The 19,346-nt window shown below is 36.0% G+C and overlaps 1 protein-coding gene across 2 annotated transcripts in view; it reads right to left on the reverse strand.

The window, feature by feature from the left end:
* Positions 1-911: 911 nt before the first annotated feature.
* The window catches only part of raly (RALY heterogeneous nuclear ribonucleoprotein), a 122,576-nt gene continuing 104,141 nt past the window's right edge, over positions 912-19,346 (reverse strand). For both annotated transcript variants that reach the window (XM_063473733.1, XM_063473732.1), the window contains exons 7-9: positions 18,620-18,795; positions 17,095-17,142; positions 912-5,183 (exon numbers count right to left, since the gene is read on the reverse strand). In XM_063473733.1, coding sequence (XP_063329803.1) covers positions 17,098-17,142; positions 18,620-18,795 — 221 coding nt within the window. In that variant the 3' untranslated portion in view covers positions 912-5,183; positions 17,095-17,097. The remainder of the gene's footprint in view (positions 5,184-17,094; positions 17,143-18,619; positions 18,796-19,346) is intronic.

Below are 19,346 nucleotides of genomic sequence, written 5' to 3' on the forward strand. Positions count from 1 at the left end.
AAATTGTTAAAATGGCATCATTAAAACCTGAATTATTTAAGTGCTGCACAGTCTCAAAAACTGCCAGCAAATCATTTATTTTAAGAGCGTGAGAAGGTAATTTAGAAACATAGAAAGGTTTCACACATGCAAAGGTTGTACATGACTTACAATGTCACCTTGGGGGAAACACAGACAGCCACAGACAAACCACACACACATATATATGTATATATACATATAACCCTACTGCATTAATTGTGGCTTTGGAAATCAATAATTCCATCAAGAAGCAATCTATTACTGTAACTTTTTGAGTGCCCATTCATGCTTTTAAAATTGTTGAATTATTTGCTTTAGCTTTATTCTCGCCTAAAAAGAAGTGTGGGCCCACTAGCTAACATTTTCCCAACAAAAATCTGTTTCAGATGTGAACAATGAGTATTTGTTTTTAATAATTTTGATGAATAAGTACGGTTTGAAATATTATGTTTAAGGGAGTCTGGTCAAATAAAATTTTACTTGATTGGTATACATTCAGTTTATAACAAGCACATTTTCCTTTATGATTAATTATTTGAATTATATATATACAGAAGAGGATTAGGACCATGGGAAAAAAGTGGGGACATCTTTTTTTCAGAATTGTGAGATTAAACTCTGAATTATCTATTTAATTGTTTTTTTTTTAAATGTACAATAGACATTTTCTCTAAATGCGTCACATGCATGCAATGATTTCCCAAACTGAGTGTCGAGTTATGTGAAGAACAGATGCAAAGTGTGAGAGAGAATGGAGAGAATAGCACTGAGGAAAAAAAGCACTGCTTCACTGGGAATGTTAAGAATGTTAACTTCATCTTATAAGACTCTGATCACAAAAGTCCTCAGACAACAATCACAAGTTCCAACCCTTTTATTTACATGTGTTGTAAAGGCCTCCAGCACCCTCAGTGCTGACGGAGTATTCAGTATCATCATACACAAGTCATTAAAAATAACAGCAAAGCCAACATCAGCATGTAAAAATCAAACTGGGATGGACTTGACTTTAGGGGCAGGTAGGGGTGGGAAAAATGGGGGAGGAGAGAAGAGAGCCTGAAACAAGAGCCATATACCATTTAAAACACTTTCAATTCATAGTCAGTTTTCATTCTAGGATGAGAAGTAAAGACAGAGACCATTTTATAGTCAAACATAGCTCAATTTTACATGACGTGATGGGTAAAAATCTGCAGTAAGGCCTGATTATTCAAGGGTGTTTAATAACCATAAAAATGTAAATAACACCTTAACAATCAATACGGATCAAACATTAACTGGCTTCCCAATTTACACAATGAAGGGGATATAAATAATATTGTTACTTAAAATAAATACTGTCTCTTCATACATGACATTTAAAGAACATGGTGGTGATTCAGAATGGAAAAAGAAAAAAAATAGTAGAATGTCCAACAAGAAAAGAGGGGAAAAAGTAACAAATTAAATTAAAAGTAACAGATAAATATTTACACTAGATTTGGAAATCTGAAAGTAAGTAATAAAAAAAGAATTGAACAGAAGATAAAAAAATATTTAAAAAAGCCATCATAAAGGTTCAGAAAGTGAAAGTACAGTGATGAGGCAGTACAGTCATTCAGAGACAAATTTACACCAACAATAAAGAGTGAAAAAAAAAATCAATATTCCACCTTTTTATGACCTCTTTCCCTATTTTTCCCTTTACTATAGACACAGACGAAACATCCCAAATACTTTAAACTTTCAAGATTTCTTTGCTACCAGGCAACAGTAATACACTTCCACAATGGAGCTTCTCAAAGCAAAAATGACCAAGTTCTTGAACAGTTACAGCAGTGCATGACTGCGTCCCCACATCATTTTAGTTAGGGTTATTCCTGAAACTGGTCCAAAATGAATGACTTACCATAAACACACACAAAAAACAGGTTTTTCAGTAATTGTGTAAATGAATGTTGCTTCTTTTAAACAAAACACAGAGCAGCAAAAATATTCTCAGTGCACTCAAACACATGTTATAAAAACAATGAATCCTTTAATAAAACTATGTAATCAAACTTTTTTTTCTTGTTTCTGCGTAATAAATGATGTTTTTCCTGACTGTTTCCCATTGGTAGAGACAATGTGCACTGTACTTTCCAACCTTGGCGTTTTTCACCAAAAATCATTTTATGTAATTACTATTTTATGACCAATTAATTACTAGTTAATAGACAGGATCAAAAACAATCTTATAGTGTATATAGTATAATAGACAATAACATTTAAGATTATATCAACTGCTGTCTGAGACCAGTTTATTGCTGCAGTGTCCGGTTGTTAAGGACTCATTCTGGGCCTCCAACCTCTTGGTTTAAATGACGTCACCATCCAACTTCTACAGTGGGATTATTACTTTATTCGTTGTATAAATTCACTCAGTATTAATAACAAATTTATATCAACTGAGCAATGTGATTAAAATAGTTGTTTTATTCCATAAATGTCAAGTTTTAATATTCTACACTATGTCATTACTCAGTATGAATAAATATGTATTCACTTTAAATAGAAGGGTTTATGGTGGCCTAATGCATAAGAGAGGAATATACATGTTGTCAGTTTTCTAATGATTTTTTCCTACATTCCATTTATTCAATTAGATTTTATGACTATTAACCTGGGAATACGCTAGATGAAACTCTGTTTCATTACAGCTTTAAGACAACATCCCAGGACCCACCACAGCGCATTTCAGAAGCATCCAAGAAGCTGGCGAGGAGGGCATAACGTCAGACACAGGGATGGCATAGAAAATCTGGTCAGTTTTAAAAATATAAAAGACCACCTTGTGACTAAACTGTCGACTTCAAAAGGCATCCAGTGTTACTTAAAGACTTCGTTGCCCAGCTTCAGACTACATCAGTAGCCTTTTAGAAGCAAAGTGTACTCTGCATGTATTTTTTTTAATTGACTGGATTCTCCATGCTGTTTCTGTGCCCAGCCTCCTGGCCTCCTTATCAGCTTTGTGCAGCTTGATGCGGCCTCTGTAAAAACTAGAGCCGGCACAATTTTAAGTGATGTAGAGCTGCAAGTCTGTTCTGGGATGCTTTGGAATTCACTGGTGTATGTCTTGTGGAATTGCAAGCAATGTCTTGGATGGTTTAATCAACTCAGGTGGCTGCATTGGAACTGGAATGTGACACAGATAAGTCCAGTGTATTTCAGGGGTTTGTCTTTCTGTAAGCATACTTCCCATAATCCTCTGAGCCAATTTCTTTGTAAAATCATACATGTTGATTAAAACCAATTTGTTTCAAAGACTTTTATATTAGTTGGAGGCTAAAAACCTGAAGTTTGAAAGGGTTTTTCCTAATAGCTAGTATTTTCAGGGCGTCAGGCTCAGTTTGTAATGGGACATTGAATTCATTATTTATTTTTTTATTCATTTTAAAATAGAAGCTGAATTTGAAGTATTAGTCTTTGCTGTAATACTTCCATTTAAAGTAAAAATTATAATCTACTGAAAAATGATTGACTGTAGATGTTTTCCAATTTTTCATGTTCCCCTGAGCTACTGTGTACTGATTAAAAGACTCTGGCTTGTGTTATTTTAAGTAAGTCACTGTAATTGTATCAATGATGCTACTTAATGATGTCATATTTGTGTAAAATGTGCAAAAAATGGCCAAATAATGATTTCACATGGACAGATATTCACTCCCACTTGAAGTTCTTTAGCATCCCCACTCTGTCACATTACTCTGTTGTACATTACACATTACATTTGTCGTACTTATCTAATTATTATGAAACCAAACAAAACCGGGACTGAAAGAATGAAAGTATGCATTATGATAGCATAATTATTTTTTAATTACATTAAAAATGAGACTTGAAGTAATCCAGTGAGTTGTCTCCACATCCTTTGGGACACAGCAAAAACGTAGAGCTGACTTCAATTTCATCAACAGGTAAAGAAACAGGATGTGAACCGACATTCTTGTTGGTGTCTTGTTGTAATAAATAAAATGTGGTTATTACAGTCTTTCAATCATGGAGGCATACATGTATGCATGTTCACACGTGTGTGAGCATGAATCGTCAAGCATATATACGCCCTCCAGCACTCCATCCATCAGAAACTGTCAAGTAAAATGTTGCTGCTTTGTGTACTTGTCTGGTTAATTTTACATGTTGGTTTATTTGTGTAGAGCCTATACTACCCAAGCGACAGTGAATACATGCACATGTGAAATATTTGCTCATCAGCATCTTTTTATGTTGTTTTTTAGTTCATTGCACGATGTTTGGCATTTACCATCCTATTTCCCTTGCAATTTTAGCCCGGCCTGGCAGAACACTGTCACTTGATATTTGGGATTTTATGAGGCTATAATTGTAACAGAACGATTAGAAAAGTCCTGGTGTGCATGCTTAGATTTGCAAAATGTGACCGATAATCTACGCGTGGTGGGATTTGATTACAAATGTCATTACAAACATACACAGATTGAATACATGACTGATGTAGACATGAACAAATCTCAGTACATATTTGAAGATTTTTTTTACATGTTTAATCTGATTACTCACACACTGATTGAGGTATGCAACTCTCTGCTCAACTCTTGCAAATAATTCTGCAACAATAATAGCCCCTGGGATTTTTTTTTAAATTAAAGAATCTATACTAAAAATAACAATCTCTATATGTTGTCCATTCAGTCATATTTTATGGCCTATAAAGCAGCAGACGGTCTGACAAGCTCCAGCTTTCCCAAAGAGAGCTCTTCTGTGAGTGTGTAAAACCTGTCAGTTTAAGATGTGTTTTGACAACAGCCTGCTGTCTTTACTATCCCCCTGTTGCTCTGACACAGTGAATCTGGCTCCATCACTAAGTTTTTTGGGGTTTTTTTGTCTTCTTTATATCAATGTGTGTGTTGGTGTGCTAGTGTGTGCAATTCAGTTTATGCAGTCAGGCAGTAACCTGCTGTTTTATTATCTTCCTGTGGCTTGGACAAAGTGTCAAGTATGTCTCTTTGCTGTGTGTTTTTACAGTTTTGTCTGTGTTAGTGAGTGAGCTTGTGAGTCTCATGATCCCTGCTGTTTGATGGTCTTCCTTTTCTGTTCTCTAGTTCTGTCTGTCCAGAGCGCTTTTCTCTCTCTCCCTCTGTCTCTCCCTCCACAGTTCCTAATACCTAAGACAAAGAGGGAAGAATAGTTCACAAAAGTGGTACAAAACAAGCATTGCAAACATCATTATCTCAGAAAAAGTGCATGCAAATTCATCAAAACATTCACAAACTAAGCAGGGAGTAATGCTATTGCCCCTTGGGGATAAATAAAGTATTTCTGATTCTGATTCTGATTTATAGTCAGTGGATGTTGCATTAATGTATAGTCCAGTATAAGCTTGGTTGATTAAAGTAAAAAATGATACATCTTCATAATTACTACTACTACTGCTATTAGTAATTTCCACTGAAAAGATGTCCCAAATTATAGAAACAAAATAATATCAGTGTCACAAATAAAACTAATTAATAACCAAACTCTGTCACAACAATGACTGTGTCAAGGTGATAGACAACTTCCCTTTTTCAAATATTTTATGACTCTCAGCTTATTATTCTTACTTCTTGACATTCTGAGAAAGTGTGGCTCTAATGATGCAATACATCAGGCACAGTCAGTTCAGCTTCTTTTCCCACCTGTTCATGTTTAACAGGATGCAATATGCGTCTTTGAAAAAGAGGCAGGGAGTTATTCTGTTGAAGCTGTTGAGCAACTCCTCTATTTTTCCCAATAATAGATCAACAGAGAGGGAAGAGCAATAGTAGAAGGGTCTGGAAAACTTAGAAACAGAGCTGAAATACTATCAAAAATTCAGGGAATCCATGTCAGAAGTATAATTTTCCCGTGGACATGATTGATGGTGGAAAGATCAGGTGTGTAAATCAGATGCTGGATATAAAATATTTGAATCTATTTCTGACAGGCTTACTAGCTTTCAGTTATTTATTCTCCTCTCTTTACAAAGGAGAAATAGTAGTTAATATGATGTTATTCTAAATATAGGACAGAGACAAATTACAGTACCACATACTAACGACAGTGCCACAGAACACTATAACACAGCTTAAGTCTTATAGGGGACAAATTTGATGATGATTATTATTACTGATTATTTTTATATTATCTTGAACATATCTCCTTTTCTGGTCAATATCTAAAGGTTTGCTTCTAAAACAGTGATATCTAAAAAAATATATATAAATAAATACTAAAATAGTTGTCTGTCATGCTGAAATTTTAGTTGTGTTTTGTTTTTTTCATTACACAGTTGCTTATTTTCATGCTGATGCGTACATTGGAGCCCATATGTGAACAGCATGATGGACACGATGCCTAAAATATGACGTGAAGTGAAGTGCTACATCTGCGCAGGGTGCGAGGTACCCTGTGTGTACAAAGGCTTTGATGTGGGAGTGTGGAGAAACTGAAGAAGCTGAACAATGTAAGGCTAATGCAGAAAAGTACTGAAGGTCATCAGCGCTGCTTACATGCACATAAAACTATTAGTGATTTGTGAACTGCTGTCTTGTCTGTTGATAACAAGGCAGTTGTCTTTCTTGTGTGGTGCACAAGGAAGTGTAACCTTTTGCTAGTGACAATGCACATTAATCAGCATGACTGCAGTGAAATTGCTGTTGTTAAATAAGACACTAAAACACCGAAACGATATGAAAGTACAACATTTAAAACTATTAAAGGAGAGAATGAGAAGAAAAGGTAAAAAAAAAAGCATAAAAGAATGTAAAAAATGTAATGTGAATGCCTCAATATACTAACTAAACATCTGTATCATAAGTTGTTTGCATTTTGGAAAAAAAGTGCTGATTTGACTAAAGGTAAAATAATCCAGAAATAATCCAATTTACTAAAACATTTTGTATACATTTTTTATTATGGTTTGGTAAATTAAGTTTTACCCGCTGTGTCTGTGTTTTTCAAGTTGTTGCATCATCTCCCATTCGATAATCTCGTAATCTAAAAACTCCTGTACTGATACATCATTGAAATGGCAGCAAAGAGTAACCTGCTCTTACACTTATTTTTTCAACCTGGCAGCAACAACAATGCCAGCAGTTGTGACTTTTGGAGCATTGCCATTCATTGATGTGAAAGCAACATGCTAGGTGTTAGAGAGCACTTATTATCACTGAAAAACTTGAGACCACAACGCATATATATGATTTGTTCAACAAGCGAAAAGTTTTCTACATAACTTTGCTTGAACAGGAAAAAAAAATGAAATTGTCCAGATCTTCAAACAGGAGGATTGATGATCTGTCACAGCAGGTCCATGAGTCTCAGGCTGAGTGTAGAAATGATTCAAAAGGATTTGACAGTTTTAAAATCCCATGTAAAACTTGGTCCAAGAATTTCAGTGAAACCACAATAGTTTGATCTCAATTCCATAAGATTGAAGACCTGGGATCCAGTCAAGATGCCATAATATTGATGTGGATACCATTAAAAAGACAGAGAAAAAACGATGCTCTTAGCACTGGAAAACCAATTTCGTCATCAGAAAAGCCGATGACCCATTATAGTCCGATTTATGTATTTCAAGGATAAACCTGCTATGCAGAATAAAGCCAAAAAACTTGAAGGGATAAGGTATCTTCATCTATGATGTCGGGCAAAGATGGAAAGCTACTCCTAGCAATGAAAGTAGTTCTAAAGAGGAGCTGTTTTGAGTTTTCCAACCACCTATCCAAAATTCCAACAAACACAGGCCAAAGTTCAGACTTTTGCTCCTTAAACCTCACATTAGGCATAAATTGAATACTCTGATAATTTCATCATATTACATATCTACTGTACATTAATATTTAAACACCTTATGAACTTTAATCTGAACTTGGATAGTAAACGTTTAGCCTTCTTTGGTCTTTTTATCATCAGGAAAAAAATCACAATTTCCTAAATAATGGAAGAACTCTCTCTAAAATCACAATATGTAATGTTTTCAGTATTACTATTGGTATAAAAAATTGTATTATTTTCATTATTTATCGCACATCTTCTTGAAACATCAAAGATGTCAGGAAGTCTTAGGAGATTTTAATATCTGTTATACAAAACTAGGAATCAGTAAGGACTGCTTTTTTTCCTCCAAAAAACTGCAAAAGTTAAAGAAAAATAATAAATAAGAATTATTTATTTATTTACAAATCTTTAAGCAAAGAAATAAATCTGGGATCTTGTACTACATTATATATTTTGTTGAGATGCCTTACATGTCAAGTACAACTGGGAATTCATTACACAGTTTTGGCATTATTTACATTTATTTATTTTACAGTTATAAGCTGATTTATGCCTCGCCCTGTACTGAATTTAACATTAAAAGATTTTAAACCAAACCAAACTTTGGCTATTGTTCTGCATTTATAGAGGAATCTTGGGCAACAGTCACCATATTATCTGTTTCATTTCTGTCTAGACAGGAAACATTACCATTACATCCATGGGTAAAGGTACTGAATCCATGTATTGGCTTGTATCCAAAGCCAACTCTGCATGAGACCACAACTAGTTCCCAAGGATTTTCTCAGTTCCAGTGGAGTATGACATGGAGAGTTGTGTGTTCATGGACGTCTTGTAATGCTGAAGAAGGTGAAGTGGAGTAGACAATCCTGGACAATGGTGAATGTTGCCAAAAAAAGGAAATGCTAAATGCTAATAAATACTGCACCTCTGAAAGCTGTGTATGCTTTTCTGCTCCACTGCTTTCTCTTGCTGTTGTATCGCTTAATTTTAAGGAGAAATTGCAGTGCAGTTTATTGTCAGTGGCCAAAGTGTTTCAAGCAACAGATCACTGTGAGACTCAAAAAAAAAGATGTTGCGATTGAAAGTAAACTATACAAGCCAGCACACCTAGCACTGGTAGACCTGACGTGACTGCTGCCATCTTCCCTAATATGACAAGCAGAACTACCATTTTGCCTAATATGATGTATAACGGTTTTACTGCTGGTTTTCATGCATGGGAACTGTAAATCAGTTCACCTTTCACATAAAACTTCAGCTGGAGTTCATTCTTTGGCTCCATTTTTACCCCTTTTTCAAATTATGGTTTGCCTGAGGAGATCACTGTCTGTGTCATAGCTGAATTCCACTGATTAAAAAACAGATTGAAACCAGGTTTTTAAATGGCAAAATCCATATAATGACCATGGCTGTAGGGCAGGCAAATGCTTTGCATTAGCCCTTTGCCGTCTTGTCCCACTGACCTAAATGAATTCCCAATTATTCCCACAGGTTCATATAATTCTAAATGTGACAGGTGTGATTTACCTTAGAAAGTGTTCTTTTTCATAGAAGCCATAAGATGGTCAAAAGGACTATACACATCTTAGAGAAGAAATAAGTAGAAATACCATAAGCCACTTTGTTAGTTACCTTGATGATAACGAGTCTAAATCCACAAGTGTATGGCATGGACTCAACAAGGTGCTGGAAACATTCCTAAGAGACTGTGGTACATACTGATGTGATAGGATTACGCAGCTGCCACAGATTTGTCAGCTGAGCACCAATAATATGAATCTTCAGTTACATGACATCCCAAACGTGCTCTATTGGACTGGTGACTGGACCTGGTGACAGTGGGGATCATTTGAGTACAATGAACTCATTGTCATGTTCAAGAAACGAATTTGAAATCATTTGTGTCATGGTTTTGTTGTCTTGCAGAAAGTAAGCCATCAGAAGACAAGTCATGAAAGCATGTAGCCCATTGGCTTTACGGTTCAATGAATTCAAATTCATTCTGTTCTGTCTTCCCTGATGGTAACGAGTAGTTATTTCAGTTAGTGTTGCTTTACCATCAGTCCAAAGCAGTCTAAACCAGGGGTCCCCAATCCCAGTCCATGAGGGCCGGTGTCCCTGCAGGTTTTAGATCTCACCCTGGGTCAACACACCTGAATCACATGATTAGTTCATTACCAGGTCTGTGGAGAACTTCAAGACATGTTGAGAAGGTAATTTATCCATTTAAATCAGCTGTGATGGATCAAGGACACATCTAAAACCTGCAGGGACACCGGCCCTCGTGGACTGGGATTGGGGACCCCTGGTCTAAACGTTCTCTCCTGACCTCTGCCATCAACAAGGTATGTTAACCCGGGTAACTGCCGCTAACCTCTGTAAAAACTAGAGATGATTATGTGGGTAAATCCCACTAGCTCAATAGTTTCTGAAATATATTAAATGTATTGAATTGCTGTCAAGATATTTGCATTAATAAGCATTTAAACAGATGTAATTAACAAAGTGCTAAATAGGGATGGGTACCGGTGTCTGACATAAACGATAGTAACCAGACCGAAAAGCAGCGCACATTTCGGTGCTTTATTTCGGTGCTTTATTTCGGTGCTTTTTTTTTCTTTTCTTGAGATGTCATACACTTTGGATTCTAGCCAATCATTTTACCTTTACAAGGATAGTAGGCGGGCCCAGGTACGTACGTTCTTTTAGAGCAGAGCTACAGATTAAAAATGCCCAAGGCGAAGAGCTCAAAAGTCTGGCTGTACTTCACAGCAAAAGATGCAAACTCAGCAGCCTGCAACAAGTGCTTTAAGCCCCACACCCCCGGTACCGCGAGCAAAAAGGAGGAGATCACGTTTAATCAGTTATAACACGGGGTGAGAAATATAAGTCCAGACATGTGAGGTATCCACAGAAACCTCTGAATCTCAGCTAAAATGTCATATAAACCATTTCTACAACCACCAAACTCAACGAAAACAAGCCATGATTAAACGAGCAGTTACGTAAATGCGCAAAAGTCCGCTAAACAAACAAGGCGAACCAGAAATTCTCCAGACTTCATGTAACCGGCTAAAGAAAAGCTGGTTATCTTCCAGAGCTATCACCAATTCCAAACACCAAGTTTCACCATACTCTGACCAAAATTCACTAAATGAGCTGCAAAAGAAGACCACAAAAACACACAGCGGCGCAAATGCGCTAAGACAGAAATTGGCTTACCCTTCAGATTTCCTCCGTTATTTTCGCCGGTAGCCATATGATTATCAGCAGTTACCACGCCTACCTAGCCGCATCAGAGTCGTTTTCCGTCAACAACCTCCATTTTAGACCCACCTATAGACACGTGACTGGACAGACGTCACATGCAGTAAATTTGGGCCCACGTGGGTTTTGGCCTTGGAACGTCTGATTGGTTGAATTAACGTGAACGTGGCATCGTTACTGTGACTCTATTGGCTCAAACAATTAAAAAGAGGTGTCAATCATGCAAATTGACCAAAAGAAACCAAAGTTACAGCCCCTCAGAGTTTAAAGGGCCAGAGGCCAATTAAGCGCTCCATAGCAGAAAAGGCCCATTACCATGTAAATGTATGGTTAATTCTTCAAAAACGTATTTTTTAAAAAAGCATTTTTAGGCATGTTAATAAAATTAATTAATGTCTGCTCTTAAATACCTAAAAAATTCAACTGGCAAGGTGTCCAATTGTGTGCCAGAATTGGACATTTTTGTACAACGTCTGGATATTCATGTATTGACAGCGCAGTAATTTTTCACTGTTTCACTTTAAAAACATAAATCTTTGCACAGATGATGTTTATATGTTGTTACGGTTCTTATCATTTTGCAGAAAAAAAGAGACTGCTAAAAATAAAAACATGAGAGGTTTTTGGACGAAGTTTGTGTTCTCCATTCTTTAAGCAGCGGTTCGAGCAGCGGTTCGAGCACCGTTTAAGCACCGGCACCGTTTCAAAAGTACCAATTTGGCACCGGTATCGGATAAAACCTAAATGATACCCATCCCTAGTGCTAAATGAGGGTATATGCCATAAAATGTCAGACCTTCTTCTCTAATATCAAAATAATAAAGAAATCAACATCAGCCATGACCAGGGTACAAATACCAGTCTAGGTACAAATATAAGGTTCAAATATAACCCTCTAAAATAATTTAAATAGTGCCAATTCACATCAACTGTTATTTCAGGCAACTTTACATTGCAAGTATCTTACAATGTCAGCAACACACCCAATCTATATTTTTAACCAGCACTCTGAGATTGTGGGGACAAAAAAATAAAATCACACAACAACTGTAAAAACAACTTTTACAGGAAAAACCTCCAGCAAAACTAAGCTAAGAGATAAAAATGTCCTAAAATAAAACTGAAACAGCTTTCTAAGAAGGACGAAGAAACCTTTTGTAAATTTAGCTGAGTGTTGATAATGTACTGACTACTTCACAAATTCATGATCGTACCACACATTTCCCTGCAATTATTCACATGGATATTTACTTCACATTTGTCTTACAAGGAATGGCACAGTTGCAGCAGCTCTTGCACAGACGTTCTGGTTTTCTTTGGTCAAGATTAAAATCCCTTATTAAATGTATTGCCATGAAATAGGAAACAGATATCCCCGAGCTTCCAGGATGAATTCTAATGACTTTAGTGATCACTGACTTTTTCTTGCATAAACAAGAGAAACTGAACAAAAGCAAAGAATGGTTGTCCTCACAACTGATACATCTTTTGAATTTAAAATGGTGAAAAGTATTTGTAATGCAACAAATAAGCAGTATATGATTTGCCAACTATAAAGTTGTTAGAGCCATTTTTGTAACTAAATGATGAATTCATATTGAATAGTTTTCAGTTTCTAGCTTGAACGTGCAATTTTAAACTAGGAAAAGCTTTTTAATGGACAACTAAAATATTTGTTGAGAATAGTACTCTCTCTGATTGGTTTCCAATAAAGCAACTGACATATAATGCTTCATTTTACTTAATGGGATATAGATATAGTAGTAATAAGGAGTTACTGACTGACCGTACTTTTTTAAGGACCAAACTTTGCTTTTTTGGCCCATCAGTTTGGTTTTAGATAAATTAATTATCAAATCATATTGAATTAATACAAAAATTAAGGTCTGACTAACAACCTTTTTCCCAGCAGGTAAGGAAATCCCAGAAAATTGATTCTGTTCATTTGGATGTCGTGTTTTCAGTTGGAAAAAAAAGTTTTCATCATTCTCTTTTTCACTTGGATGAGACTGGAGAAGTGACTTGGATGAGTCATGAAACATTTCTCCCACTGAAAACGAGACATCCAGATGAACAAATTCAACTGTTTGAGACTTTTTCCCACCAGTTATTTAATAAATAATAATAAATAATAAATCATCATCCAAATTAGCCACAAAAATAGCTTTTCAGGGTTTTTTTTAAATGGGTTTTTAGATAAGTCCTGATGTTCCAAAATTGCTCCTCACTTGTTTTTCAGTAACCCTTCATTTTCAAAACTTGTTTTGTAAATGTTTGGATATTAAATGGGAAGTGTAATGAGGGGCTAATTTGCACATGAAACCTGCAAAAACATTCTGCCATATCCTAAATCACCAGTTTCCAAGACATATCTATTATCACCATAAAAGGTAAGGTAATGTGATTGTATTTAATTGTTTGATTTGCCTGTCTTTCTTTAGTTGTTAGCAAGATTACTCAAAGGTTTATGGGCAGATTTGTTTAAAGAGTTGACCATAAATAGGGCTTTACTGCAGCTTAGATGAAATGAGGAATTCTGGAATTTCTGCAACAATTCTTTTCCAATGCAAGATGGGGTGGTCCAAGAGACAAAAGAGAGACATCTTCAAGAAAATATCACAAACATATCTAAAACCAGGGAGACAATTCATGCGTGGTGGGGAAAGAATTTGCAGCCTTGCTCAAAGTAAGGCTTGGACTGCTCTTGTTATTATTGGTTACTTTATCAAATTGTTGTCAGTGGATTAAGGTAAGAAAAAAAATCAGCATGGTCCCAACTTGACCTTAAAATAGCTGTAACAAAAGATGCTTTACTTCTTTAAAATAAGGGTTCATTTTGCATGGCATTTGACAGACACATGATACTACTGTGTCCAACTGTCCTCTCTTAGCAGTGAAATGATATCCTACTGTACACATTGTATTTGTTCTCAACACATGATTTCTGCAAAGAAGTGTGCACTCAATTCATAAACTGCTTTAGGCCCCTTTTCCTGGAAATAATCAAAAACAGAGATTCTGTTCAGTGAGGATTTGGATGTTGAGTCCATTAAGTCGAGGGAAAAAATTGAAGACGTAAGTGAACACTGATGGAGTGTGCAAGCATGTTTGTGAAAGAGAAGAACAGATCGATATAACATTGTGTTTTTCAGCACAAGACGAGACCGTACAATTACTCAATTTAACAGAAATAGGGGCACTGTTAAATTTCTACCAGGAGGTTTTAAAAAAAGGGTATATTTTCTGTTTTTTCTAATGTTTCATTAATGGTATCAGTGGCTCAGTTTTTACTTTAGTTTACTGTTGCATGCCGTATACAAATTTAGCACCACAAAAACAACTGTGTATGAAAATGTGCATTTCTTTTGGTGCAAATACTAAACAACAGCAATTTTGCAGTCATGCATGTTAAAAAGATTCAAATCTGTCTTTTAATGTTTTTGTTCCAAAGTTAGCAAATCTATGATGGACTGCTCTGTCATGTGAACTTTAATTGTCAAATAAATTAATAAACAAACAAACAAAAAATGTTGTAACATAACGAAATCAATGGTGTTCTGTTTAATATTATAAAATAAAAAATATTATAACTCCTCTGTGATTATATAGAACAATGCTGAACATAGAATAATTTCACTTTATGAATTTATATAAAATCAGCATGTCACATCTGTGTTAAAGTTTGATTTGCTTGCTTTACCTTGTCTAGCAGTGAGCTACTTTGTTTAGACAGTCAGATTTGCTCCAGTAAGATTCTGTAAGCTCTCTTTTTACTGTTATCTGTAGATCTAATCAAACATAAGCTGAAAGAGACAGTTAAAAATATATACATATGTGCTCATGTTTCGTATATTATGCAAAGGCATGTATCAGGATTTATTTAGTAGTGTCTCCAAACAATTTCAGGGAATTGCATGCTGTGTCAACACTCGGATCCAGATGTAAGAATTTCTAAGATGACAAAAACGCTACTCTCGCAGGAATACAAGTATGGGGATCACTACACAGTGTAAACAGTGTTCTCATATTTATTATGTTGAATATTGTTATAAGGTGGAGTGGTGGTTAGCCCTCCTGCCCCACAGCAAAAAGATCCTGGGTTCAATCTGGCTGCAGCCTTTCTGTGTGGATTTTGAATGTTCTTGCTGTGTCTGCATGGGTTCGCTCCGTGTACTGCAGCTTCCTCCCACAGCCCAAAGACATGCATAGTGTTAGGTCAATTGGAGAGTCCAAATTGCCCGTAGATGTGAATGTGAGTGTGTACAGTGAATGTCTCTCGATGTGTTACCCCTGTGACAGATTGGTGACCTGTCCATGGTTGTACCCGCTTGGCTGTTGAGATAGGTAACCCTGAATTGGGTAAGTGTAAGAAAATGCCTGGAATACTGTTATACAGATACAGATATACTGCACACTGTGTTCTCACCAAAGCAGTACTCATGTAGAGTACTGCTTTGGTGTATACTAGCTCCAAAACCACACATGAATCTAAATATACAGTTACAGCTGGTCATATATGTTATGATGTGGTAGATAATGTGCAGGTAAATCAAAAGAAAGAAAGAAAAAAAATAGCATAGAGTGCCACACTGTTTCCCTTATATACAACAATATACAGTAATATGTCTGTGTAACTAGTCTGCAGGCTGCAGAAATTGGGGATTAAACCTATGTTTCTGATGTAACATTATAAGGACCTGGGCTTAATCAAATCCACAGCTTTGAATTTATGTTGTTAACCATGGATGTTTTCAGTCACTCGTATATTTACGAAGGCACGCAAGAGATTGTGCTGTGTGTATGAGTGTGTGTGTACATTTGCACAGTGCTATGTGTTATTTTCATAACTTCTTGCCCTAAGCCTGCACAAATTGCAAATTTCCTCCGCTCTTATGAGAAAACAGTTTCACATTGTTCAGATTTTCCATCTTTTTAATATTATTTCTGACTCCTTTTATATACTTTAACCACTGTCACATTTAAGATGCTTTTAAAATGCCATCGGCCCATTAACTTAATATCAGCTGAATAAACTCATTTGTTTCAGAAGACTTACTTGTAAAACTCCACTATAGTAGTTAATTCAGCAGAAAACAAGTCATAAATAAAGTTTTGGTGTGGGATGTTAAAATACCCGGATTGGTACTACAAGACTGCGATGGATTAAAGTAAGAAAATGGCCTACCGTAAGATCATTCATTTACTGGACTGGACTGGCGAGTTCAAAAGCAACACTCGTTGAGGTGGGCGAGTTTACTCAGTGGGGCTCCCAGTGAATCTGATCAAACTATTTCTGAATCAAAAGCCTAGTTCTCAGTGACATTTATGGAATTTTACATGACTAGTGCAAAGCTTTTGTTTGGTAATTTCTAGTAAGTTCATCTAGTTGAACTAGATGAAGTCCAGACTGACTATGACTTGCCCCTTCAAAGCATTTCAGAGATTTTGCCTCCGAGTCTTAAAACACTCAATCTTTAATCTGAAAATCTGGTAATGACTGGAACTGTTTGTTCCAAACATGATTAGCTACCCCCGGGTTATTTCAAAGTTGTTTGATAAATGGGAACTGAATGTGTCTGCCATGTTTTGCATGAATCCTCATTGTACATAATTGAGAACCACAATAATGCAACACAAATCTACAAAAATACTGAACTTTTTATTTTTTTCTTTAAACAAATCTTTGTGGTTTAGCGATTTGTTTATCCAATAATAAACTAAACTCTTAAGTATGACTTTGCTGGTACAGTTTTATCGTTTGTTTATTTTTTACTGAATTGCCGCTGGAACACAAATGTAATACATTAACAAATTACAGTGACAATAAAGGAAAGAGGGGAGCCTGGAAGAACTCACCCTATCTTTGACTATAATAGAAAGAGAAAGCCACACTGGTCGTGTTCCTCCTTAAAGCCTAAAGCCAGGGCTGAGGTAATTTGTTAATCTACCATGATGTATACAAAGCCACATTTTTGTATATCAACTTCATAATGAAACACTCACCGTTCATGGGTGAATGGAGTCCATTTCTGATGGTAGGTGTCTGTTTTCCTGAACAAAAGAACAGAATATCAACCAAGAGTCAAAACACACACAATACTGATTACATCTATTCAAGTTTTTGTGATTATGGAAAATTTTAGGACAAAGTAAGGAACTGAAAACGTGGATATAATTAGCATTTCACATGATAGATTTTTCTTATTCTTTATTACAAATTATGTGTCATCTGTAGCTAAATTATGTATGGGAAGTTACTAGCATTTAAGCTCCACAGCTTCATGGCATTACATTTTGGAATAAGTATAGTATAACAGATACATTTTGGTCCAACTGTCACATACTGATGCATAATAGGGATCCCACTGAATTACTTAACGAGTGTGTTGCAGGTATAACATTTTTCAGCATATCTCACAGAGTGTAGCAGAAACCCCTCTACATCCTAAATCAACACAGTGAGACCTTGGACACATTTTTCCACTCATGATGCCACTGTTCTAGCACTTTTAAAGTTAAAAAAAAAATATGTAGGAGAAGTCTGTTGCATGTGAAAAAAGTTTGCCTTCTGACACAGTAAAAGTTCAGAAAGGGTATATTTTAACCCAAACAATGACCTTTTCCTAAGCCTTTCTCAGTTTTTGTACCTTAACATAACTACAAGAGTAGACTGCAAAAAGTAAACTGCAAAAACAAAACTAGATAATTAAAAACAAAGTTTTAGACACAAGGATGCCTTCTGGGTGGGAGTTTATACCACAAACTACTCTGAGTTCCTCGTTTGGACTTTTGTTCATTTTTATACTACTTCTTTTGACAAGATTTTACTATGCATAATGAGAAATTACACTAAGGTGTCCTTAACAAGCAGCATAAGCGATGTGTATGGGCTGAGAGAGTATTGGATTGCAGCTTGCTCTACTAGCTGCCTGTTACATATGCCTGGCTATGAGATAATAAGACAGAAGAAAAGGGTCAGTGCTTCCTTTTCTCCTTGAACAACTCCTGTGAATCCAAACCACCCATGACAGTACATATATATCTTTCCCTCAAAATGCAAACTGGAGGAACTACTGCAGGGAGTAAATCACCAGTTTAGGGATTGGAAAATGATCCTACTTTTTTTTAAGGATATATAGTGGGATGGACTGTAATTTTGTTCTATTTATTATTTTTTGTCATTCAGTTTAAACGTGTTTAAAATCCTGCAGTTCCAACAGAAGCTCTAAATGTATGTAGTATCAGTGTAAAATAATAAGATGCATGTAATGCAGGGAAAATGATAGAAGATACTCTGATCACTGCAGTTCTGTCTGTAATATTGTAGGATATTTACCTATATATAAGGCATCTTGTAATGACTGTTATTATAAACTGATACTGTTTAAATATAACTGAATTCTGTTGATGAAAATTAACTAATTAGGGCTCAAATGGTTGAATCCTGCACTAAAATCATCTTTGTGTGAATAAGAAGTCTCGACTTAGGTTACCCCAGATCACACTACTGTTTGTCACATTAACTCACCATGTGGTTGTGGGTGTCATCCTGTGTGTGCTCTCCCTCCTCCTCTTCTTCATCTTCCTCCTCCTCTTCAGCTTCGCTGTTCTGTCTCTGCTCATCCTCATCTTCAAGCTCTGAACTTGATTCCTCCCCTCCCTGCCATGCCTCCTCACTCTTGCACTCCTCTGTATTGATCAAATCTGCATGAACGCGAACACACACAAGAAACCCAAACGTGAGATGGACATGTCGCAGCTGCAGCTGCGAAAACTGTAGATCAGATTTTACAAATGCTGATGATCCATGTCTTTGAGGAAAGAAAACATGACCGTCCTCACAGGGTAATCTGATTTGAAAATAGGCCTCATGGAATAATAAAGAAAGAATGGAAATTCAATCCAGAATGAAGGAGTAATTTTTGTTTGCTTTGCTTTTTTTGCAGGATAACAGTTCAATGGTCTTAGTCAGGCAAGTGCTATTGTTACTACCCCTCTTGCAGTAAAACTGTAAGAGAAACACAAACACTTAATTCTGTACTAAAAGCCTTGAACATCAGAACATATCTTTAAAGAGTTCTAATGGCTGAAGCCTCAGAAATCCCACATAAACTCAGGACTGTGGAATATGTCTATTGGCCTTTCCATTAAAAGCTTGTAGACAGGAGAGCCTTTCGTAGTTAGGAAAAACAGAGAGAACAATGTCAGCATTAAAGTTCAAGTTCAAGTTCATTTGGGCACTTGACTAGTGTTGT

The sequence above is a fragment of the Pelmatolapia mariae genome, linkage group LG5 (genome assembly GCF_036321145.2).
Source record: "Pelmatolapia mariae isolate MD_Pm_ZW linkage group LG5, Pm_UMD_F_2, whole genome shotgun sequence".
NCBI classification, from domain to species: Eukaryota; Metazoa; Chordata; class Actinopteri; order Cichliformes; family Cichlidae; genus Pelmatolapia; species Pelmatolapia mariae.